At 50.2% G+C, this 24,631-nt stretch overlaps 1 protein-coding gene across 1 annotated transcript; it reads left to right on the forward strand.

Annotated features, from left to right (window-relative positions):
- The first annotated feature begins 9,881 nt into the window (after window positions 1-9,881).
- On the forward strand, window positions 9,882-19,506 carry LHX8 (LIM homeobox 8). The gene is made up of 8 exons (XM_068406879.1): window positions 9,882-9,962; window positions 10,151-10,309; window positions 13,212-13,333; window positions 14,370-14,590; window positions 15,041-15,144; window positions 17,679-17,774; window positions 18,502-18,685; window positions 19,430-19,506. The coding sequence occupies exons 1-8, from the start codon at window positions 9,882-9,884 to the stop codon at window positions 19,504-19,506; spliced, it is 1,044 nt and encodes a 347-aa protein (XP_068262980.1).
- The last annotated feature ends 5,125 nt before the right edge of the window (window positions 19,507-24,631 follow it).

Consider the following 24,631-nt stretch of genomic DNA (forward strand, 5'->3'; position numbering starts at 1 on the left):
TTTGCATCAGATCCATACCTCACACGTAAAACTATAGAAAGAGGGTCACAAACAGACAAATCCTGCACCAATATGGCCCATGGGCTCTCAGCGTAGGAGGACAGCGCTCCAGATGACCCTGGAAAAGGTGAGAGCTCTTCTCTCCGCTGGACCAAGATGAACCGAGCCTCCTTGCACATCTTAACGTGTACCTTGCTAAAGACTAATACAAACCCTAACGAATACACATGTGGGAGCACCTGATCTCAGCTGATCTTCAAAATGACAAACTTTCTGTTGCCAGTGGACAACCGTTCTCTGAAAGTGAGGCAGAAGGAATTACCTGCCTCACCTCCTGGGACAAAACGAGAGATGTGGTCAGTGAAACCACGAAGATATGCCTGCAGAGCAGGCTGCTGTGCGTTCACTATTCTTACTATCAAGATGCAACTGGTTCTTACACACAGTGGATAAAAACAAGTCCATTTGCCAAATGAAACTGGTGAAAACATCCTTTGTTCTAATTTTCACTTACAGTAAAAACAGCCTAATTACCACAGCGTCTCTACAAACCCTGAAAGACAGCAGGGCTGGAAAGAAGGGATGTTCCTATTGCACTGAGCAGAACTTCTTTAGTGATACGAACTGCAGAAAAAGCAGGATCCAGGAACATATATAACGTTATTTCTTAAGACTGATCCTGAGAATAAATTCTGTTTCTCTTACAGATCTGCCACATAGCTGCTGATCTTCAGCCAGCCAGTGTTGCTCCACTGGGATGCACCAGAGATGCAGTCAACATTAACCTCAAATTCTTCAGATGGCAAACGACTGCATAAATGAAGAAACTTGCAGGGAGGGCTCTTAACTATACACAGGGCAGCAGGCGGTGAGGAAGGTGCCTTGTCTGTCAGTTTGGCAAGTGTATCGATGAACGCTGTGTACACTCAAGAAGTGTTGTCATAGACCAGACCAGTCACCATATTACTGCAGGGATGAGTCCTCACTAGTGACTCTGCCTGTTCCAGAGGATTTATCTGTGGTTAGACAGGCACTGCACATTTGGTCATTTCATGTATCTGCTGCACCAATTATCATTCTAAACCCACTTTCATTATTCATTCATGATGGGAAGGAGTCCTTCATTATAACACCACCTTCTTTGGTCTTTAGATGTACTACCTGTCTGGTCAGACTCCATTCTTCTTTTATATATCATCTAGTCACACATATCATAGCTGAACAGTACATTCATAGCTTCTGCCACTGAATAGAATCCATATGTCCTCCTATTCCTCTGCAGAGATTTAGCTGTCTGAGATACTTGCTATGGGATCCTGCATATCCCATTTAACACCAACTTCAGACATAGAGCAGCATCATATATCCTGGCCTGTTCCTCCATGAGAACTTGGGGCATGATCAGCCACCAGTATGAAGATCCCCCCCAAACACTGGCATGAACTGCAGATAGACACGGTGGAGTGAAGCAAAGACAGGATAAAGGTAATTCCCATTTCCAAACTATCTATGATTTTGCCTTACAAGAAAACCAAAGTTCCCACAAGAACAGCGCAAAGAAGACACGGAAGCATAGCAAAAATCACTGCAGAGTATGAACAATCAGGGTCTGGTTGCTGATGATCTAAGTATTTGGGTATTTATAACACAGCAGTAGAATAGTGTCAATATTATAGTCTGTATACCCTGATGGCAAGTCAGTGCTCCACTGAATTCTAAGTTTTCTTTCATCCCACTAGACCCTCTCTCCCTCAGAGTTACATAAATCATTTTTCTCCTGCTTAAGCACCAACATTCAGATGGTACTAAGGAACAGCAAAACATTAGACAGTGAAGTGCTGCTTTATGTAAAGCTTTTTCCAGGTAATCAGCCAGAGCTGACTCATTTTTGGATGTTTGTTTGCACAGATTAAAACAAACAGTTGCCTTTAAAATCTCCAGTGACTCCCTCAGCACTCTCTTCTCCTTCTTGCAATCCCAAGCTGAAGCAATGAACAGAAGATTATCATCAGATCACCAGTAAAAAAAATCACCTTCTGTCAGACTTTTGTTGTGGACTACAAAGAGTCTTGTGCAGAGCAGTGAGGTGAGCAAGGCTACTCCTATATGTGCAGCCAGTACATTTCAGGTACTGTTTAATGTGCTGCTTAAGTAATCAATCTCTTCTGTTACTTTTTTCTTTTTTTTTACATATGTTCAGTGAAACATTTCCTTGCTGCCCTTCAAAAGAAGAGACACAATAGCCAGGGGTGCTGCAGGAATAGGACTGGATCCAGATCCCCAGCAGTTACAGCCAAGGTACCACAGCACAATGCGTTTTCCTAAAGCCACAACGTGCTCACAGGTCAAGGATGCATTTTAAATCCTGACCAGTGTGCTTGCATGAGTGAACAGATTAGTTAATCTCAGAAAACTGCTCGGAACAAGCAGGTGGACGAAGGGAATTGTGTTAAACTTACATGACATCTCCCCTATCTTTTCCCCTGCCCAGAAGTACTGGACTGCTTTCAAGCACTAAACGAACGTAGGTGTCTGGGCAGAAACACACGCTGTCGAGGTATTTCATTCTCCTCTAGAGCAACATCACTCTGGCACCAGGTAGAATTTCCCTGCTTAGCTCTATGCCTGTCAGTCAAGAGTTAATGTAGCCATATCAGTGTAAAAATGATAAACACAAAGAGGAATAAGATACCTCATTTTGACTTAAAACGCTACACTGAACACCTGCAGCCTCTGTGCTTTCAAAAGAAACTCTTTTATTTCAGAGAATTACAGTAGCACTTTGTACATACACACCAGTCACAAGATTGTAAATCTCGATTCCCTGCTTGTAGACACATGCAAACATTTTGGCAATTGTAACCTGTGGGCAGCAAACCGGGATCTTGTTTCTGGAGGTTCGCCGTGGTTTTCAGATCTGGTATGAATGAATCACCTTTTTCATGAGCTCCCTTCCCAACTTGTCCACTTAGTAAACAAAACATCTCCAGCTACGTAGTCCCAAATGCGCTTGGTTTTTAACAGACATTTTCATTCTAATGCATATGCTGAACATTATATCAACATGGAAAGTCATAAATTAGCTGGGGAAGGCTTTGAAAGCTTACATCTTGAAGCAGAGTGACTCTGCCCTTTAATTCACGTTGCAAAGAACAGTCCTTTGTACTGAGACGCCCAAAGAAAGTCCCACTACTGAGTGTGCAATGAGGTACTCATTGTAACATGCTCTGAGAAGTGTCACTGCCTTACTCATACAGCAACCAAAGTCACTCAAATCTCTGTGTAACAGCCAACATTTTCAACAGTGGCTAGTGGTTAGGGAGACAGAAGCATTCAAGTGTCAGACCTAGTACAGCTCCTCGATTCCTGATTTTCACCAAGCCAAGCACTACCTGGGGAGAAGTCCCCTGACCCTGTCTGCAGCCGAGCTCTGAAAAACCGAAATCCAGCCACTCACAAATCCCTGAATAAATTTCAAGCCAAGGCAAGCACATTTCAAAGGCTCTGGTGCACTCTGCATGGTATCTGTACGGGAAGACAGGACTGAGGACCGCATCAGGCACCCCGCTTACCACAGCGTGGCCTTGGGCGTTGGAGACGCCAGATTTGATCCCAAGGTAGTGAACATGATTTTTCTCTGAAAAGCATTTGCTCTGCTGGGGGCGGGGGGTCATTCGTCGAAAGAGGTCACTTCCTAGCCTGCCCCAGGCTGAGCGGTGCTTGGCGTTCAGGGGCACGACTCAGAGGAAGGAGAGGGTCCTGGGGAAGCCAAAGGCAACCACGCGGAGATCCGCGAGCAGCTGCTGCTCGCCCCGGCTGCTGGCCCTAATTCGCGTCTGCCCTCGGATCCCAGCGCTACCCCCGCACTCGGGGGGTTATTACCGGGGGGGGGGGGACGGGGCGTCCCTCCCGCGGAACGGTGCGCGGGGCCTGACTGGGGGGCAGTGCGGGACCTGGGGCGGGGGCACAGTGCGGGGCCGTACGAGAGCCGGGGGCGGGCAGTGCGGGTCGGCTCGCGGTGCCAGGCGGACTGCACGGCGCGGAAGATGCGCGCAGCTCCGCGGACACGCTGACTGCGGCCCTACAGGAAGCGTGGCACCACGAAACAGTCTCCCCGGGGGGTGCCGGGTGGGCTCATGGTTTCCACGACACCTGCGCGGGGTCCCGGCGCAGACCGCCCCCCCGGGCCTCGCCGCGTCCTGCGGGGCGGGCTGCCGAGAGCCGCCGGTGCGCCCGGCCGTCGGGGCACCCCTGCGCCGGGGGGCCGCACACCCCACGGCCCCGGCCGTCGGCGGGCCTGGCCCCGGCGGAGCGGGGAGCGGAGCAGCCCGTCCGGGGGGGGGTCCCTGCGGTGCGTGTCCCCCCCCCCCAGCCCGCAGAAGAAAGGGTCCCTGTCCTCAGCGGCGGCGGCCGAAGGAGCGGAAAGTCTTTGGAGCTCCTGCGGCTCCGGCGGGCCCCTCCGCCGCCGCACACGCGTTTCCACCCGACGGCCCAGGTTCCTGCCAGAGCAGTGTTTATTCATCGCATAAACAGAAGTGAAAGGAATTAGGCGGGCAGATACGATAGCTCGGGGGAGCCCTTCAGGCCCTTCAGCGCGAAGTCACTACGCTCGCAGAGAACAGGACAGCCCTACAACTGAGAGCGCACAGGGAGCTTTGTAGATATGTATTTATAAACAACCGACGATGGTTTCCATTTTGGTTTTGCCCTCCAGTACGTTAAGGGCAAAATGCTCTTTTACATAATCTGATCGCTGCTTTGATTTCCTCTGTCCCCAGCACTTCCCCTAACTGAACGACAGCGCGACACAATTAGCACAGACGCTTAAAAAGTCATCGTCTAGATAAAGCGTTCACCGCGATTTCACGAACATATAGGTGCGACACTTAACTCGAACACGCACAGATAGTCAGTTCGTACTGCAGGGACCAAGAGGTGAAATAAGTAGATCTGAGTAAATGAAGCAAAATTATTGCAGTTACACACTGGGGTGCCGAATGACTCACTGCACTTCCTCCTGCAGCGCAAGGGCCAGTGCTCTAAAAAGATGCAGGGCTGCATCCCCCTAACTCCCTTCTTGCCCTCTGCCTTCCCCACCTCCAGCCCCCACTTTTTTTTCGGGGGGGGGGGAGAAAAAAAGGCAAATTGCATCAAGTTCTGGATGTTGGTAAGGCAGCCACTGGCTCAGAAATCCAATTAGGAAATATAAACTTTTCCCTTTGACTGATCTGGTCATTCACAATTAAGCGACACCGAGCTCCACACTGCAACAGCCGTGAACAAAAGCCACATGTGTGCAGCTTCGGAAGATCCTGCACCCACAAAGCGGAGACAGCCTGGCCCAAGAAAAGTGCATTGCAATGATTTGGAAAACAAGTCATTGGTGAGAGACTGCGTTCCTTTACTTAAACCAGCCCGGAACCAAGCTTGGCTAGTCCAAACCCTGCAGCTTTTGCCAGTGGCTGGGGCCAGCGGGGATGCAAACTCACCAAGGGCAAGCCCGAGAGCGCTGGCTTCATTTCCTCGCCTGTCTTCCACAGCCACAGAGGCCCCCACAGCCCAGCACGCTGCGGTCTACAGATGGAAAACCTCTGGATGCTGGCAGGTGTGCAAATACCACAGTACGTGTAAGAAGATGGCTGGGACAGGAGAGGGGGGCTTGCGTGGAAGTGAACTTTGTCCTGCAACAGCGGTCAGGCTCTCCTCCCCGATCGGCCTCTCCTGCCAGACAGCTGCTGGCGAAGGAGGTGACCACATGGCCCCGCGGTTGCACAAGGAGCAGGCTGCAGGAGCGGGAGCCGCCCGCCCTCCTCCCCGCCTCGCCCGAGCCGCCCGCGGGAGCGCGGAGGGACGCGGAGGCCCGTGAGCGGACGGGGAGGTGAGCTGCGAGAGGAGGGCGCGCACCCGCGCAGCGGGACGCGGAAACGCATCTCCCACAGGCGGGGCCGAGGCGGGGAACGGCGGGGGGGACGGGCCCCCCGGATCCCGCAGCGGGGCCGCCGGGGCGAGGGTCCGGAGAGCCGCGGGGCGGTGCGGGGACAGCTCCGCTGGCGGGTCCGCGCGTCCCCGCCGCCCGCGGCAGCGTGCGGAGCCAAAGGCCCGTCCCGCCGGGCCCCGGCAGCCCCCGCCCGCGGCGCGCCGGCACCGCCGAGAGGGGGGTCGGACCCCCGGGCCCGGCCCGGCCCGGCAGGGCACGGCGCTGGGCGCGGGGGGGCGTCGCCCGGGCAGCGACCACGGCCGTGCCCGACGGGACTAGGCGGGGGTGGGCGGCCCGGCCGACCGCGGCCCTGGCCTCGGTGCCCGTTTTTGGTAAGCTGCCGACGATGCCCGTTTTAATTTCTCAGCAGACCGTGTTTTAACGGGGGAAGCCGTTTTGCTAGAGCAACCTCCAGAGGGAAACACCCAGCCGCACGCACTCGCACTACGGTGCGGTCTGTGGTTAAGTCCATACACCAACACCCTTCTCGTTAAAACAACCCCGATTCTCCGCGTTCGGTGTTGTCTTCGCGCTGTGCCTTACCGTCAATTATTTGAGATCTCTCCGATGTGCAACTGATCGCACTCCCACCCGCACACGTCCTTGCCTTACTTGTGAGAGAGGAATCGGAACCAGACACAGTCTCCCCGTCGGGGGGTCCCGCGGGAGTCCCCCGCTCCGCTCCGCTCAGCCTCGACAGGGCCGGGCTGAGGCCACCCTCCCCTGCCCGGCCCGGCCGCGGCGGACTGCCGGCCCCCCGACGGGTTCCCCTTCCCTCCCGGCTCTCCCTGCTGAGAGACGCCGGCGAACCCCCGCCCCGGGGTCCTTCCGCCCCAAGCGCGGAGCCCGCGGGGCGAGGAGCGGCGGGATCAAAGCAACACCTGAGCCGTGCATCCCTCCGGTGTGCGCGGAGACAGCACCGGGGAGACGGGGACGCGCAGAAATCAGGAATTCCCTAAAGCCTGCGGGTCTGCGTGTTTTCATCTTCTCAAAAAACGATGCTGGGAATACTCACTAAAATATCGAGGGCGTGTAACGGATGAAATTTAGATTGGACTTTGGAGAGAGAGGTGATAAAGCGCACGGGCGAAGCACGGATAACCAAGCCCATGCACTTTCCACGTCCACCCTGTACTCACTATAGCGTTTCTGACCTCTTCTCGGAAATAACGCATCTCTCTCCAATAAGCTCGGCAAAACCGCTCACCTCTTGCGAAGCACTCCCGGCCATAGCAATAACCAAAGCTTTGCGACCTGTCTCCGCGCCCATTCTCGGGGCGCCTTCTCCTCGTGCCCCTCCGCGCCCGCGGGGACTCCCGCACCGCGCTGCCCCAGAGCCTCGGAGCGGGCGGCCGCGGGGGGGGCCGCGGTGAGGCAGCCAGAGGCGACCCCGGTGCCGCGGCCCGAGCGGAGGCTGGGAGCGGAGGGGACCGCGGCGGGGGGCGGACGGGGGCTGCCGTTCCCCGCCGCCGGTGTCTCCGCGGCTGCCCGCCGCGCCCGCTCGTCGTGTGGCGGCGCCGGGCTCCGGGAATAATGAGAAACACCGAGAAATCTCCCCTGCGCAGTTTTCCGCCCACCACCCGCTTTATGAATTACCGCTGCACGTTCACGATCGCCGTGTGGAACGCGCGGACTGGCTCTGTTGGCTCCTACGGCTTCGTTTTTGAGAGAGGTGTGTGCGTGCAGAAGGGGAGTCACGTTATCCGAATCCAACACGCAGCCCTCCGTGAAGCGCGCACGAACACCCTGAGCTAACTCGTTGCCAACGCAGAAAAGGGACCGACGCGCAACGAACTGGACGCTGCTACCGGCCGTGCGAGGGGACAGGTCTCGTCGCACCCCGGGCTTACCACGGGCGGTCCTCACGGCGGGTCCGGCCCCGGCTCCGCCGCCGCGCGTCTCTTGGAGCCCCCCAGCAGGTGCTCGTGTTCTGCCGTGCCGCCGGGGACAGATGACAGCTCTAGTGTCGCACCTCTGATGGCCACGGCCGGGGAGACCCGCGCAGAGACGGAGTCCCGGCGGGCGCCGTGCCGGCCGCGGCTCCGGGCCCGGCTCCCCGCGGGACGCGGACGCGCGCCCCTCCCCGCCGGCGCCCGCGGGGCCGCGCCCACGCGTGGCCTTGGGCACTCGCCGCTCGAGTGCTCGGCTGGCGACGGCCCGTGCCGCCCCGCTGCCACGGGGAGCAGCGGCCCGAGGGGACACCCCGGTGCGCGGTCCCGGGCCGGGAGCGGGCGGCTCCGGTGCGCGCGGCGGCGAGGGGACGGGCATCCCGGTGCACCGCGGCGCGGCACCGCGCTCCGGGGGCGGGTGGCCCCGCGGGAAGCGTGCCGGCGGGCCCGGGGTCCGCAGGGCTTCGCCCGCCGGGCTGCCTGGGCCGTCGGGAGAGGGGACAGGGGCGGCGCGGCAGCCCCGGGCCCGCCGGGGAGACGCCCGAAAGCCGCCTCCAGGCCGGCGGCGGGGGACCGAAGCATCCAGGGGGCGGCGGGGTCCCCGGGGGCTGCGATCGCGCTGCCCTCAGCTTCGCCGCGGCCGGAAAAAAAAAAAAACACAAACCACCAAACGGTGCTTGCGTCGCTGTGGCAGCGGCTGTCGGGGCCGTTAGGACTAAATTTAAGAGAGATTCTGTCCAGGGTTAGGTCGGTTTTCGCACGGGACAAACGAGTGACTGACTGGGGAACGTCCCGGATTTACCGGGGCTCGGCACCGCCGCTCGTGCGGTTACGGTCCTGCAGAATCGGGTCCTGGGATTTGAAACAACGATCATAATTTTTAGGAGAAGAATATGGGCCTTCTCCTTTCATACAGATTATCAAAAGCAGAATTCCCTTTTGTCAAACTTATCGTACTTCTTTAGGTGTACGGGCAGTTCTCTCAGCTTGTGTTACTGCGGCGCTTGCAACATGTCTTGCATCCATCGTCAGGCGGAGCTGAAACAAAGGGAGGGGGGAAGATGGAAACATAACGACACGTTTAATTAAAAACACCTGGCTAGTTAAATACGTGCAGAGAAGCAGACACCCCGGTTATTTACCTCACCTGCGATGGACAAGCGGTTGCTTTATTCTCCTGAAGTGTCCCGAGCACACCAGCAGTATTTGGGTTGAGGGAACTCTGCGGGCAAGGTTTGTGATCACGGAACAAGCGTGCCGGTAACCTACGGACCCGCTCCGCTGAAAGACATTGCCTAGTTTTCCGGGGAGCTGTGGCCAGCCGGCTCCCGGCTCCCTCTGTCCGCGGCGCGACCGAAGGCACTGATGTTAATTAGCAACAGCCGTGGTCTTTCGGGCTTGATTTCAGAACCGGAGAAAGGCTACGGCCTTTGGGCAGCTCAGGTGCTCCTTTTTTAGCTTAATGAGGAAGGTTTTATCATGGGATCTTGGAGGCGCGAGCAAGAGTAGAAGCAGCAAAACAGATTTAGGAGTTGTGAGTCTAAGCTAGAGGAGCGCGCTCGGGCTCTGGGTTTCAGCAGCATAGAAAAACCGTTCCCGTTCGCACATACTCTCGCTTTGCGTCGTGTTTGTCTTTGCTAACACGGAGGTGTAACTCGAATCTTTGTTTAGACTGGGGCGGCGGGGGGAAGCTGTGGCAAACGATGGAGACAAACGGGGGGGGGGGGAGGTGGGGGGAAATCCTCTGGGGTTTTTCGTTGCTGTTTTTTTGTTGTTGCTGTCGGGGTCCCCCCCCGCACACAGCCCGGCGCGGGCTCGCCGGCGGAGGTGGCGATCCCGCCGTGCGCAGAAGGCGGGTTTTGCGCAGGAGGTGAGGCCAGCGAGGCAGGTCCCGCGCCGGGTCCACCCCCTTGAAAACAAAACTTTTTTCCTGCAGGCGCTGAGAGCAGAGACCTGGCGCGGGGTCCCCGGAGCACGGCGCCCGCCGCGGAGCTGGCATGCGGTAGGGCAGTGCCATGTATTGGAAGAGCGACCCGATGTTCGTCTGCAGGCTGGAGGACAAGGACCTGCCCGCGCTCGGCGGCCCCGCGGAGAAGGTGCGCGGGGCGGGGAGGGGGCGGCGGTGCGGGGCGGCGGCTGCTCCCGTGGCTTGGCGGCCCCGCGGGGAAACACCGGCTCCCGGGGGACCCAGGGGCGCCCCGCAGGTGCCGGCAGAGCCGCGGGCCGGGCCGGCGCGGAGCTCCCCGCCGCTGCCGGGCGCTGAGCGCGGTCTCCCTCCCCGCAGGCGAGCCCCGCAGCGGCCGACGAGGACTCCTGCTCTTCCTCCACCGCCCTCTCGCCCTCCTCCTCGCCGCGGTCCATGGCCTCGGGCCCCGGCTGCGCCCCCAGCAAGTGCGTGTGCAGCAGCTGCGGCCTGGAGATCGTGGACAAGTACCTGCTGAAGGTAGGAGCGCCCGGCCGCGGACGGGACCGGGGCCGGCAGCGTCTCCCCGCCGGCGGGGCCTGGCGTCGGTGGCGGGGCCCGGCCCGGTGCCGCGGGGCCCGCGGGAGAGCCCACCGGAGGCGCCGGGCGAGCCCCACGGAGCCGGGCTCAGCGGGCTCCGAGGAGCCGCCACCCCGCACGCCTCCCGCTCGCTCGCGCTGCCGGTGCCGCCGCCCCGCGCCCCCCGGAGCCGTGCGCCCTTGGGCTGGCGAGCGGAGTTACCGCAGAAACGGGAGCGGGGGCACGAGGGTGAAGTTATTTGCGCGCTTGTCTGTGAGATTCGGGCCTTGGAGGACACCCGAATTGCTGCTGCCGTTTTGGGGACGCTTTTCTGCGCGGGGACCGTGTTCCCGTGGCGTGAGCTGCAGGAGAGAGCGGGGAAGGAAACGGATGGTTCAGGGCACGGGGAGCCTCCTCCTCCTGTGCTTTACGCTCCGGGTTAAGCGGTGGCAGTGCGGCCCGTTTGTTATTAGCTAAAATAAATCTAGTGTGGGTCGTGAATCTCGAAGCAAAAAGTGCCTCTTGAGAAACGTGGAAGTAAGTTTTTCCTGTGAAAGGGGGTGTAGTAGTGTCTGTGAAGGAAACAAGCTGTGTGATTGCGGAGTAGTTTTGCTAGCCTTAGCATTCTGGACAGAGTAAGGTCATTTAAAAACAAACCAACCCATGTGACTTTGAACATAAAGTGTTAATGTGGTTGGGAGGGGGGCTATTTTCCTTCTGTATTACAGCCATTGAATTTAACCTGGGTCAGACTTTTGCCCTCTCCTTTCAAAAGTGAGAGTAGACAATCATGCTGGAAGTCACTTGATTCCATTAGATGCCTTTAATAAAGCCGTTGCACATCCTGCAAAGTCAAAGTCGGTAACACTGCTGCAAACATCTCGGTGTTACTATTAGATCATTTTGTTAGATCTCAGTTGGGGTGAGGAGGTCAAAGGAAGATGTCTGCTGGGTTGGTGTTCATTTAAGGTTGGGTAGGTGCAGGTGTGGGGGAGCTGCTACATACCTTTTGTTGTAGTGAATCCTGGCCACCTTCGCAACAGGCTGGGCTTGCGCATGAATAGTGCAGGAGGACTGGGAGCAGAGCTAACATGAATGTGGTTCCAGTCCCATTAACTCCAGTGATGTTTTAGTAGCTCATTTACTGATATTGCTGTCTCCTGTCTGAAAAACTGGGATAATGTGGCTTGGAGCAAAAGACCTCTCAATCATTGAGCCTTAAGTTTAAATTATCTGTTCCTGCTTCCCGCATGGGCAGAGAGAGAAACGAATCTGTGCTGGTAAAGTGGTGTCTTGCTGATCATCATTGATATGTCTTCCAACTTCAGCCCTGTAGAGTAATTAGAATGTAGACAGGCGCTGTCACACGGGACAGCTATCGAAGCTGTCCATGTCCTGCTCCGTGGAACAGCATCAGCCTCCAGAGAACAGGCGGCGAGACGAGCCTTGTGTGGCTGGGATGTTCTGCAGCCTGGCTGTGTGCAGGCCCCTCTGGTGTGCGCCAGGCTCCTGGTGGGGCCGCGGGGGTCCCCCGGGGAGCCCGCGTGTGGGGGGCTGCTGAGCAGGCCGGGGCCGGCCCCAGCGCTGCTGCCCTGCGTCTGCCTGCGGTGCAGCCGCTCCGGGACGTGCTTGGGAGGATCGGTTTGGTGACAGCTGTTATCAACAGTTTCACATTATATTGTGGTATATATTTGTCAGTGTATGGGCAGACAGCTGCCAACAAGGGCAGTAGTTGGGAGAGTGTTGGGCAACTGCAAACTGTAATGTTAGAACCTGAAGAATGACTGAAACGGGTGATTCCAGTGTGAGTGTTGGAGTCAATACCTCACTTTCTCTGTGGCTTGTCTGGCAGCGTTCTGATGAAAGGCACATCCTGGATTAGCTCAGCCTGCTGCTTTGCCATAGGCAATATACGGGCAGTTTTGTATGAGATGAGAAATTGGCTCAGAAAATTAAAAAAAAAAATAATTCTAAACTTAGTTATTGCTTGGTTTACAGAATTCCTTCTGTGCAGCATGGGATTGTCCAGAGGGTTATCACTTAATCTTCGTGGTCACTGAGAGTCTTGGGTTTTCAAATTATTTAAGTTATTTAGCTGATGTGTGATGCACAATGTCTGCAAGACAAGGAGTTCTCTTTATAGGAAAAAAATAAATGAAAATAATTGCACTCAATTTATTTGCCCAGAAATTATATGCAAGTTTTCAAACCGCTGATTGCTGCTGCTTTCCATGACGATGTCTAGTTTCACTGTGGCTATTACATGTTAAAGAATTGTTGAATTTGCCATTAAAACAACCGCTGATAGTTTGAAGCTCTCACTCCACTCACCAACTTTGCTTTAATAGAAACCTGGCAAGTGAAGATGTGATTCATGGTGTGTTTCCATTTGACAGACTCCCCCACCCCTTCAATACTCGCATTTTAAAATTTCAAACCACTTTGCAAAGTTTGTTCTTGGTTAGGCAGGACTTTTTACAGACTGGGAAATAAAAGTATGTAAGTTAGCTGCTTCCCAAGGTCATGTGAGGCCAAAACTGGCTCTGTTACTCTAATGCTATGAGAGCAGAACTGGGCACAAAATATCTACGTGGAACTTGAATCTCTTCCTTCCTTTTCTGGTGCTTTTAATTACAAGCCCATGAAAGCTTATTCTGAAGACCTCCACCAAATTAATTAACCCTTAACACGCATGCAGTTCTATAGGAAGAATGTTTTGCCTTGAAGATAAATTTTCCCTGAATCATGGTACGTGTAATTTTTGGCCTTGTCTGTATGGATGGAAAAAAGAGCTTTTGTAAATATGAAACGCAATTTTGGTAGCACAAGCATTGGGGGGTGTTTTTCTTTTGTGTTTTCGCAGGTAAACGACCTCTGCTGGCACGTGCGCTGCCTCTCCTGCAGCGTTTGCAGAACGTCTCTGGGGAGGCACACCAGCTGTTACATCAAAGACAAAGATATCTTCTGCAAACTCGATTATTTCAGGTATATATCATACGGGAATATAATTTTGTTAGATAACATGTTACACTTGCTTGTTACTTCTCACTTAAGCCGCAACTAAAATGCACAGTAGGCTCTTTGGGTTTTATGTCCTAGGTTTATTTTCAGTAGTTAAACTCTGGCGTTTCTTGCGGAGGGGCTTGTGAAACCCCAAGTCTGTCTAATGTAACAGTAAAGTAGCAAAAATTTTTGCTGTTAATTTTGTTGTGATTGCTAGTACTTCCCCAGACCAAACAATTTATGGGATTCTCACCTGTGCGGTGAATGGATGATGTTCAGCTAGGCAGTTTCGACACAGAAAGAGAAGGAGGGGGCAGGCCGAATACTGTCAACTTCTGGAAAAACAAAGTTTTTGGGACTTCAAAAAGAACAACTTGTGAGTCTGCAAAGATTTTTCAGGACAAATTCTTGTCTAAATAATCAAGGTATCTTGGTGGCTAGTTTCCTCTTCAAAGAGAAATACTCTACCGTAGTAATGTAAATACTTGCAGATATTTGAATTTCTTTTAAAATCATAATGTGATGGTAATTAAGGAAATAACTCTGAAGATACAGGTTTTCCACCTTCTGCTGAAGGGGACTGAGTGATTAGTGAAGGATGATGTAGCTAAATATAATAATTCAGACTACCACTAGAGTAATGTGAAAGATATTTGAATAGTTGGGTGAATTTTGAACAGTGTCAGTTGTTTGTGTCCCCCGCTCACAGCTTTTCCAAGAGTAGTTACCTTATAAAAGGAAAGATGAAGGGTTGTGAATCCATGTAGCAGTTGAGATGTTTCAGTTTTACTCTTTGCCTTATGAAAGTACTGGCTTGTGTAGTTCAGCAGCGGTCTTGCCTCAAGCTGTCGGACACAGACGTGACTATTTATGTGCAATACGAACGGCATCGCGCTGTCCCCTTGTCCCGCGCAGTCAGCCTGCTCGTGGAGGGTCCCGGTCGCTTCTGGCCCTCCCGCAGCCACCCTTTGCCCTCTGGTGTCGGTGCCTTCACCCTCCTGTGGCCTTTGCTCTGCAGGCGCTACGGCACCCGCTGCTCCCGCTGTGGGAGGCACATCCACGCTACCGACTGGGTCCGCAGGGCCAAGGGAAACGTGTACCACCTGGCGTGTTTCGCGTGCTTCTCCTGCAAGAGACAGCTTTCCACTGGCGAGGAGTTTGCTTTGGTTGAAGAGAAAGTCCTTTGTAGAGTACATTACGACTGCATGTTGGACAACCTGAAAAGAGAAGTTGAAAATGGTAACACACTGCTTTTGTTAAGAACTATGTTTGTGGTTTAGTTTTAATTAAATTGTTGGGTTTAACTTCATCTTCCTTATTAAGAGGTAATTACCTCGCTTCACTAAGGCTGGAAGCACAGGTTCTTGAATTAAAATAATGTGCAAATTACTTGATGTTTTAATTTTTTTAAAGTTTGTATAACTTGTTTTCTATCCTAAGGAAAAGAAAGCAAGAGCGTATCTAGTTGTTAAAATACCATGCTGGATCTGTTCCTTACCTCACTTGCAAGGGGAGTCATTTGGGGTGTAACGGGTAATGGTGCCAGATCAATTTAACTTTGAACAGAGTGCGGCTTTTTTGATTCAGCTGGCCCAGCACTGTTGGTTATTGTTGGAGGACAGTCTGAGTTACGAATAACATCGTTTCGAATGTTTAGCAGACGGTGGTGTTTTCTTTTTAATGCTTCAGGTAATGGGATTAGTGTGGAAGGAGCGTTACTAACAGAACAAGATGTTAATCATCCCAAACCAGCAAAAAGGGCTCGGACCAGCTTCACAGCAGATCAGCTCCAGGTAGGGGCAGTGCTAAAAACTTGCACAGTTCAGGTTTGTGCAGGACATAGGTGCTGAACCGATAGGAAATCGGATGCATATGGGGGAAAGAAAAAGCTTGCATGCTTTAAACTCTTTCATAAACTATCAAGACACAGCATGTTTCTGGAATTGTTTGTTAGCTTCAGCAGTTTAATATGAAATAGTTACTCTTCAAGCTTTTTATTTCCCTGGGGGCAGCCAGTAATTCTGCAGAGTGGAAACAAAAAGGTTGTTCTGTTTTGATTGCTCGATGAAATCTATTTAATCAGACATTTACATCACTACACATAATAAAGACAAAATATTTTTAGAATTATGTAATGTGAAGAGTTGTACTAAAGATGGGTACTGTGTATGACCTCAAGACATTAACAGGATGGAAGTTTGAATTTTGCTGTAATACACAATAAGGGCTGTAAAAGATGGTGTTCTTGAAGCAGGTGAGTGTTGTGGGTTCCTGTTTATATCCACATGAACACAGGCTGGCTCCCGTTAATGACTGTTCCTTGTTTTGCTTTGGTTCATAGAGAAGATGGGGAGTAATGGCGCATTTATTTCTTGATGGCCCTTTTTCCTACTAAGACTGTTCTCAATACTTGCTTTTTAAATCATATGTTAGTCTTGGCTATACTTCTGTACACCAGGAAGAGACACTATCAACAGGGACAGCTTTGCTCCCTTCCCGCTCTCCCTCTTCCCGCTCTCCCTCTTCCCGCTCTCCCTCTTCCCGCTCTCCCTCTTCCCGCTCTCCCTCTTCCCGCTCTCCCTCTTCCCGCTCTTCTGGACTGCCTCAAATACAAATTATTTCACCCTCTGTGTCACCACTTCACTTAAATCAGCTTTCTAGGGAAAAGCACCATGACTAGGGCCAGCTCCCCATGAAAGGGGCAGTGGTGAGACTGGGTTTAGAGGTTTCAGCCTGTAGTGGGAAGGAAGCTGCAGCTTTCTACCTAATCCTAGCTGTGCATCCCTGCCTGCAGTTTGTAACATGCCTTTGAGTTTCTGGTCACACATGGACACTGCACCGTTCGGTTTCTACGGTCTCAGTCCGAGTTCTGTTTGTTGGCCTGTCCTCTTGTTTGTGGTGAAAGCAGCCGAGGAAAGCTAAAGTTGAGGCGTAATAACACGTGAGGCATTTAAGCAGTGCTGTGTAACGTGGCATGTGGCTGTTCAAAGCTTGGTTTGCTATTTCAGCCACGGCCAGGGACAGAATGTGGTGTTAATACAGAACAAGCACGTTAGCAGTAATCTGGCAAGGGCCACGGGCATCAAGCTCGAACTTCTGCGAAAGGGAACTTTTTTTTCCAGCAGTAGCTGGAGGGGAGATAGGCCCAGCCATCAGGGCAGGAACTGCATTCAGGGCTTCTTCCCCTTTGCTGTCATTGAAACTTCCACGTTCCCCTTTTTTCCTGTTTTAAATAAGTTGTAACCTGCTTGAGCAGGCGTTTGGGATCTTGCGGCCTCTTGTCATTTAATGACACTTGCTGTCCGCTCCGTGCATCCATCTCTGTACCTGTCCTCGATGCTCCTCTAAGACTTGGCGTCCAGCAGGAGAAGCATCAGAGGGATAAGTGACTGTCAGCGTGGCAGCACATTGTAACACACCTTGTGAAGTACTTGTACACAAGGATGTCCACGCTTTTTGGTGTCTTTGCATGAAACAGTGGGAAAGTAAATAGTTCCAACATTTCTGAATATGGAGAGAAGTAGTCTGAATCTTCAAAGATGAAGCCAGGCAAAATTGCAGACCATCAAGGGTCAAAATCCAGAAATTAGAAACTACAGTTCACTAAGTTACTGGAGATACCCTGCAGGAATCCATGGAGCCTTACTTCCTTAAATAAGATGAACTCTTACAGGCTCTAAAACTGTTCAGGATGCAGGCCAAGCTGACATCCACTTCCTCCAAAAAAATGTAGTTCATATCCTAATGACAAGTGTTACTTCCATTTTCTGTACAAAGATGAGTGTAACCAAACAATCACACAGGGCAGGTCGGCCAAGGTGGGGCCTCTGTGTTCCCCAGGTCAGTTAAATGAGGCACAAAGTGCTGCCCAGTTGCCTGCATCCTCCACGCAGCTGAAAACAGGGTGAAGTTGCTCTGTGTAACACAAGATGCAGATGGTGACTGACAAGTACAGAGAGGTGGATCAAAGCTCAGTCCTTCCTTATGCCGTGCGCTGTGGTCTGCTGCTGTAGGTGTTTTCTTTATCAAGCGTGATTGAATTTTCTCCCACGGTCATTTTAACGCAATCATAACAGAACACCTCCTCCCTTTTTCACTACTGCCAAGCAGATTTCATGTCTTCTCTGGTAAATGTCTCAGCTCGGTTAAGCATTGTAAGGGGCTTGTACTTTGGCTTTGTGGGGGTGTTATTTTTTTTCCTTAATGTATTGGGGATCGCATGGGGACTGGTGATTACAAGGAGCAGGACCACGGTCTGAGAGGAGTCTCTAATGCTGCTCTCAGGATTGCACACAAAAACCTGCCATCTCTTACCTTGCCTTTCCAGGTTATGCAAGCACAGTTTGCTCAGGACAACAACCCAGATGCACAAACGCTTCAGAAACTGGCGGAAAGAACAGGCTTGAGCAGGCGTGTTATACAGGTAACTCTGCTAAGTTACTTGACTAACAAAGTCTGGTACTTGTCCATTGGAAGCACTTAATGACAATTTTCTCCCTGTAGTTATTCTGAGATGGAAAAAGAGCTAATCTGGCAGTTTTAACATGACTTCAGACAACATCCCTAGTCAGGAGTAGGTCTAGAACAAACATGTTGATTTTGAAAACTTGCTGTATTCCTCTTGCACTTTGTGTGGAGGATTAATAATATTCCAGGAAGAAACTTCTCAGCCTAAACAGTATAGAAATGGGCACTAAGCTCTTCTAAATACAGATTTCTGACTTCAGTAGCCTGTTCTTAAGACCTGCACTGTTTTTGAAAATGGCTTGTGGTATGACACATCAGGAGTGAGTATCTAGTGATCTGTTCCAGAGAGCAGAGTTAAAATACATACCCATGCAATCCAAAACAGAGAGAAACACAAACTGAGGATCTTCGCTTGAGGATGCCTCTCAGCAAACATCATATGCATGCTCTTTTTCATAGAACCATAGAATCATAGAAGCTTTCCTGACTTGACAACGCCTGTTTGAGGCACCGTGTAGGCTTAGAAAGGGTATTTATTTCTTCATTTGGACTGTTGGTGTTACGTTAAAGGCCCGGTTAGCTAACTGAATTCAGCTGGAGTTAGAACTCTGAGGTTTTTGTTATGCTGATGTTGGAACAGAATGCAGTCTATTAACAGGGTGTAAATTTTCCCCCCTTTTCAGGTGTGGTTTCAGAATTGCAGAGCACGCCATAAGAAACACGTTAGTCCTAATCACTCATCTGCTGCTCCTGTCACAGCAGTGCAGGCCTCCAGGCTGTCTCCACCCATGTTGGAAGAGATGGCTTACTCTGCGTACGTACCCCAGGATGGGGCTGTGTTAACTGCTCTACACAGCTATATGGATGGTAGGTGTAACAACTTCGCATACCCAAGTCAAGTCATTATTGGCTGTAGCAAGAACAGTTTACCAAGTACCAATTAAAGAAACTTAATGGATTTTTAATTTCTAGCATTCTTTACAGAATGTCTTAATACAGTACTTGCTATCTACCCCTCCTTAAGAAGCGTGCCTCCTCAAGCAGTGGCCCTTCACTGTAGGAGCACAGCTGAAGAGCTGGGTATGAAGCCCACGTTTTGTGCTTCCTCCAAGCCATGAACGCTAGTAATATCTAACAAGTCAAACGCTTTTTTAAACGTCCATGCCACATTTTTTAATAATGTGTAATTTACCACCCATTCCCGGGCTCTTACCCAGGGATTGTAGGGGTGCTCAGTCCAGTAGCTTCACTGGGGACTTCAGCTTCCCTCGCAGTAATGCGCGGTGGGGGAGCCTGTGGTCGGAAGCGTGTTCCAGTCATTGTGTGTCCTGTGACCCAGCAAGCCAACAGCTTTGGCTCGTATTTGTGATTAGGAGAGACTGTGAAGGTTTGGGGAGAACTAGATTGAGCCGCGTGCACGGCCTGAGCTTGTTTTTCTCCAGAGCAGTGGTGTAAGGTGGGCGGTGGGTGGAGGAGTGTCAATGCTGGGCTAGGGAAAACGGGGCGTGCTGCAGTGGTTGGGACCAGTAGCTGTTACTGCCCAGTGGGATTTAGTAGCTTATCATCTTCTACCTCCGATGAAGTTGACCGGTAAATATTTCTGTTTTGTAGCTCATTCACCTACAGCTCTTGGACTCCAGCCTTTGCTACCCCATTCAATGACACAGCTGCCACTCAGTCACACCTAATTCCTTTCCGTCAGGGATATAAGCTATTAAGGATGTAACCTTAAGTCATTTATTGTGTATTAAAAATATCATTGGAAAGATATTAATGTTAACTTTTTATTTAACATCTGAAGCATTTTCAAGACCATTTTTGCTGCCCAGGTATGTAAGTATATTTAGCCTGCAAGACACTTTTATGGATCCTGCATAAATAACTATTACATTGTTTACAAGCCTTATTAAACACCTTTTTGTATTGTCTGGAAGTAGTCCACTCTAGATATGTGTGTGTTAATTTATTTGTCATCAGAAGAGCACTTTGCCTAAAAGAAAGGACTGACAATTGTGCGAAATGTTTACAATTCTTTGTGAAATTGTAGTTTATCATTAGTTTGTATCTGTAAGTTATTGCTAAAAGTATTACCTGTATTTGAGTTGTATACAGCCTATATGTTAAAGCTTATTTCTGTGAGTTTACAAAAATAAATTTTGGTTGCAAATATTTTCAAAATGAACTGAATAAAGTTTCTGCTGTAGCATGCCAAGCAAAAACATTGCTGTGTTCATGGCTGAACTGTGATCATTTGTCAAGTGCTCAACTTGAATCTTCAGTTTTACTCGAAGGTCCCTGGTATACTCAGGTGTGCTACACCACAGTCTTTCAGGAGTGTTCATATCTCTCTCAATTGATTTTTAAAATCCTTTAATGGACTTGTATGGGTTGTGAAACACCCCAAATAGGTACTACTTTAAGTATACACAAAGCAGTGCTGCTCCTGAGGGTGCACACCTGCAGGGTGGTGGAAATGGTGGAGGTACAGGATAGATTTTTAATGGTGATTTAAGTCAGCACATGGAGAACCTGAATTTTTACTGCTTCAGCTTCTGTCTTCAGTGGCTTTATCTTGTGATTTTGTTAAGCAGGATGGTAACTCATATGCAATACTTAAGCAGAGTCTGCATTTTTAAAGTAAAATCTAGTTCAGTATCTTAACTAACCTCTGTCAAACTGCACAGGAACGGAGACTGGAATTCAGTCAAATGCACAAAACTCTCCTGTGTTTTAAACTGTTAATGTGCCAAGACTTCACTGCAAAGCATGTTTTGATACACTGATTTGATGGACAAAGGCTAGTGTGTACTATCAATTCAACTGATTTTTGTCTTCACATATTAGTTTCCTTCAAGGACTTAAGATGGGTAGATCCCATCTGCACACCTAAACTTTACTTGCATCAGAAGGAAATTGTACTTTTGAAGGTGTGTGTGTCCATGTCCTTTATTTTTCCTCCCAAGTATGAGTTAGTGTCTCTGTGAAATTCCTTAACCGTCCTGGTCAAACCATTTCACTGCAGAAAGCGCAGTACTCTCCCTGCCACCAGGGAAGGACGGTGGCTTTTGAGAGCGTAACTTTAATGGCAAGCTCCGAATTACTGGAGTTCCGTAAGTTAAATGTTGGCACAGTTTCAAGCGCTACTCACAGATGTCTGAGCTGATCTGAGTAGCAAAAGCAATCTGTTTGCACTGGCACAGTGCTTTGTCCAGGCTAATATTATCCTGCCACAATTTTTCACAAAACACTAAAGACACAGGGTGTTGTGGAACTTGACTGGCTTTACATTGTATTCTAACACAACTTCTCAGTGAAATACTCTGGTGGAATACCGAGTTCAGCATGTCGCGTTCAGTACCTGAGCTGCTCCGCGTGTCTGCAGGATACCAAAGGGGGTGTCTGTCAGCAGACGAGCTGGGTTTTGTTCATTTGTTGGGTCTCATATGCAAGTAGGACAACCTTACTGCTGAAGTTTTATCAGTTAAATGCTACACAATGCTAATTTAGACCTTGGCAATTTAAAATACTGTTCAGTTGTCTTGTCTTAAAATGCAACGTCTATCAAGTCGCTTTAAAGAAAAGTAATTCTTCACTCTAATTTGAAGGACTAAGCAGCTTCAGGTAGTCTGAAACAAAGTAAGTCTAAGCTTATTTATGAAACAAGCTTATTTGTGAAACACCTCCTGGTCAGTGCAGGATTAAAGTAAACGAGGAGTGTTCAACTAATCTGTCTACCTGTCCATCTCTTCCCCAACGATGCATCAAGGCGATCGCGTATTTGTTATGCTGCCCAGGAGCCCAGCCTGGCCATACAGCTCCTCCCATGGAGTAATAAGGGTGGTAGAGGGCAGGAGGTTTCAAGTGTAAACTTGCCCTAGAACCAAAAATCCATTCTTTGTCTATTCAGAACATCTTGGATTTGAGAAATAAATTGTCTGGCAGTTATGCTTTTTTTTCTAGTAATTTAAGTCTGTGCAACGTGCCCTGTATTTTCCAAATAAACTCCCCTGAGATGAAAAATGTGACAGTGCTTTTGGAACCAGTGCTGACTCCCAGCCTGCTGAAAGGGGGTGACACAACAGACGTCTTCTGAGGTTGAAGATCTTCTCACCAGGCTGCTGGTGCAGTACGGTACGTTCACACGGACTATTGATTTCTCCCTCGCTAAAACCTGGGTGCATCAATGCGATGAGGACACCCACAGTCAGTCTATTCCTATCGAAGGCACTTCCAGCATGAGAGAATTGCAGCTTATTTTGGGAGCAGGATCAGGGCTAGGGAAAAGAAACATCTCCCAGCTATGTCTGGTACCACCACAGACTGGTCGTAAACCAGTTCACCTGGGCTTTGTCCGTCGGTGCTCTGGGCTCCTGTTTGGAAAGGCTCGAACTCAGCAAAGCCAGCAGTGAAAACACAAATCTGTACAGAGAAACTTTTGAGAGTAAATTCTGATAAAGTGGCTCAAAACAGAACAAAACCAATACAGAAACAATGCTAATTCTGCAAGAGACACCCCCCCGCCAAAAGAAAACCAAAACCACACATAATCTAATTTAAACACCGAGCTATAAAGATGCACCTTTTCCTGACCCCGTTCAGTTTCTCTCTCATTTTATATTAATGAAAATGTGCAGAAGGTTTTAGTGACTTCTGTGTATGCAAAAAAAAAAAACAAAAACCACAACTTCTTGGAATGTGCTTTTGAAGTATCCAGTAGAGCAAGGACAAAAATTTTGCTTCTGTATGTCATGCTGCCTGCTCCAGCTCAGCTACACTCCCATGGTGACGGCTTTTATGTCACTATGTCATGTTCTTATGTGGGAGCAATTATTCATGCAAATATTAAGATGACAAAAAGCTATCCAATGTCATTGTCACAAGGGGTATTTACATCCTCAGAAGGGACTGTACCAGGATGTATTGACAAACAGGTATTGACCAGGGTAAAAATCTATCAATCAGGGGGAAAAAAAAAAAAAAAAAATGGGCAAAGCTCAGACCAGTTTATTCTTTAGACAAATGCTTTAAAACATCATAATTTTATATATACATTTTTATATATATTTTTATATATATATCTATCTCTATATCTATATATCTATCTCCATGCGTGTGGGGCGGGGGGTTCTCTCTTCATTTGGTTTGTGCTCTAAAGCATACTCACTTCACGTCACCTATAACTGTGAAGCCCTTAAGTTTAAAAAAAAAAAAGCATAATGAGGTAAGCATTTACTCTTTTGGCTGAAAGGGTTGACTGAAGTGCAATGTAAGACATGAGCTTTCCAGTATTTAATCATTACCAGGATTAGCAGCACAGGTGGAGTAACCAAAGTCAAATCTTGGCCTCCCCGGCCACGTTTGTCTCCCTTCCAGCACTCGTCTTTTCTCTTCTACTCCCACTCGGTGCTTTTTTCCCTACACAAATAAGCACACAGCAAATCCACAGCAGCCCTGGGAAAGCCCTCACAACTGCCTTCACGTTGCACATTCCTCTCTTCACACAACTCTCCCCGGACTTCCTCCCCACCCCTCTCACAGCGAGCTCTTCCCCGCTGGGCAGCACACGGCTGTGTATCAGCTCTCTTTCGACCATTGCTGTCTTGTGGGGTTTGTTTTTTCTTTTAAAGCCCTCCCACGTCTCAACAGGAACCAATCCCCCAGGAACGACATAACAGCTGCCATCACAAACTGACCAATATTATTTCCCAAGTTGACCCCATGGGAGAAAGCTGTCTCCTGCTCCAAGCCTCCTACAAACAAAGTTTGTTACCGAAATATGGGAAGCCTATAACAAGTAACAGTACACCAGTACATAAAAACGTTACTCATTTTCTTATTTTAAAATTAAGCCATTGCATTTCAAAGACAGCTATGCCATTAAAAAAAGAAATAACACAAGGAAACATTTGATTTTTTTTTTTTTTAATGTGAGTTAGGTCATCCAAGAAAGCTGACCATAAAAACATCATTTAAATAAAAGGATGTAAATGGTAATTTGCTGAATGTAGGAACAACAAACAGACCCCCTTTTTACTATTTTTCAGAAATAATCAGCAGAAATACCAGCATTCGTATAACATGGATACAGGCACTTACCCAAAACATGATTTTTTGACATTATCATTTGGAGCAGATTAAGTACACAATCTTCTCCTGAGACTACTTCGATTCTTTTCCCAACTTGGGCTCTTTCAGGCTCCAAAATTAAAACAGATCGCCCGCAGAGCCCAGCCAAACCAACAGAAATGAGAACTTGGGAATTGATGAAATCAAAGTTGATTCAAGACAGGAAATTGAGTTGGTCAGACGTGTTGAAAATGATGGCAACCAGAAAGTACATCATGAAGTGCTATATAAAACAACCCCTTTCCCTCTCCAGCCCTCTGCAGATGTGTGGATGTGTGAAGGAGCATGCCAGGGCTGGGAAGAAACCGCACCACCAGCAACGTCCACCTGCAAAGACATCACAGGTGGTGCACGTCACAGACCCCTACGCGCTGGCCAAGACGAAGGCAGGAACATCATCCCATATTTACGGCCAAGGTCTGTGGTTGGTCTCAGCCAGCCCACCCCGCTGCTGGCCTCAGCACCGCTCCGTCCCCGCGTCCCTGTGGCACAGCCACGGCCCACGGTGCCAGCGCGGGAGGCGAGGTGGCTGCTCCCTGTGCCCATGCAGCAGGCACGGATGCAGCGAGGAGCTCCTGAGCACGGCGCACAGGAGCCAGGTGCTGCCCACAACCACCCCTCCACTGAAAACGAGCGGCCGTGCTGTGTCCCAGCGAGTGGTGACACGGGTCACAGATCCCACCCGGG

Source organism: Nyctibius grandis, chromosome 8, assembly GCF_013368605.1.
Source record: "Nyctibius grandis isolate bNycGra1 chromosome 8, bNycGra1.pri, whole genome shotgun sequence".
NCBI lineage: Eukaryota > Metazoa > Chordata > Aves > Nyctibiiformes > Nyctibiidae > Nyctibius > Nyctibius grandis.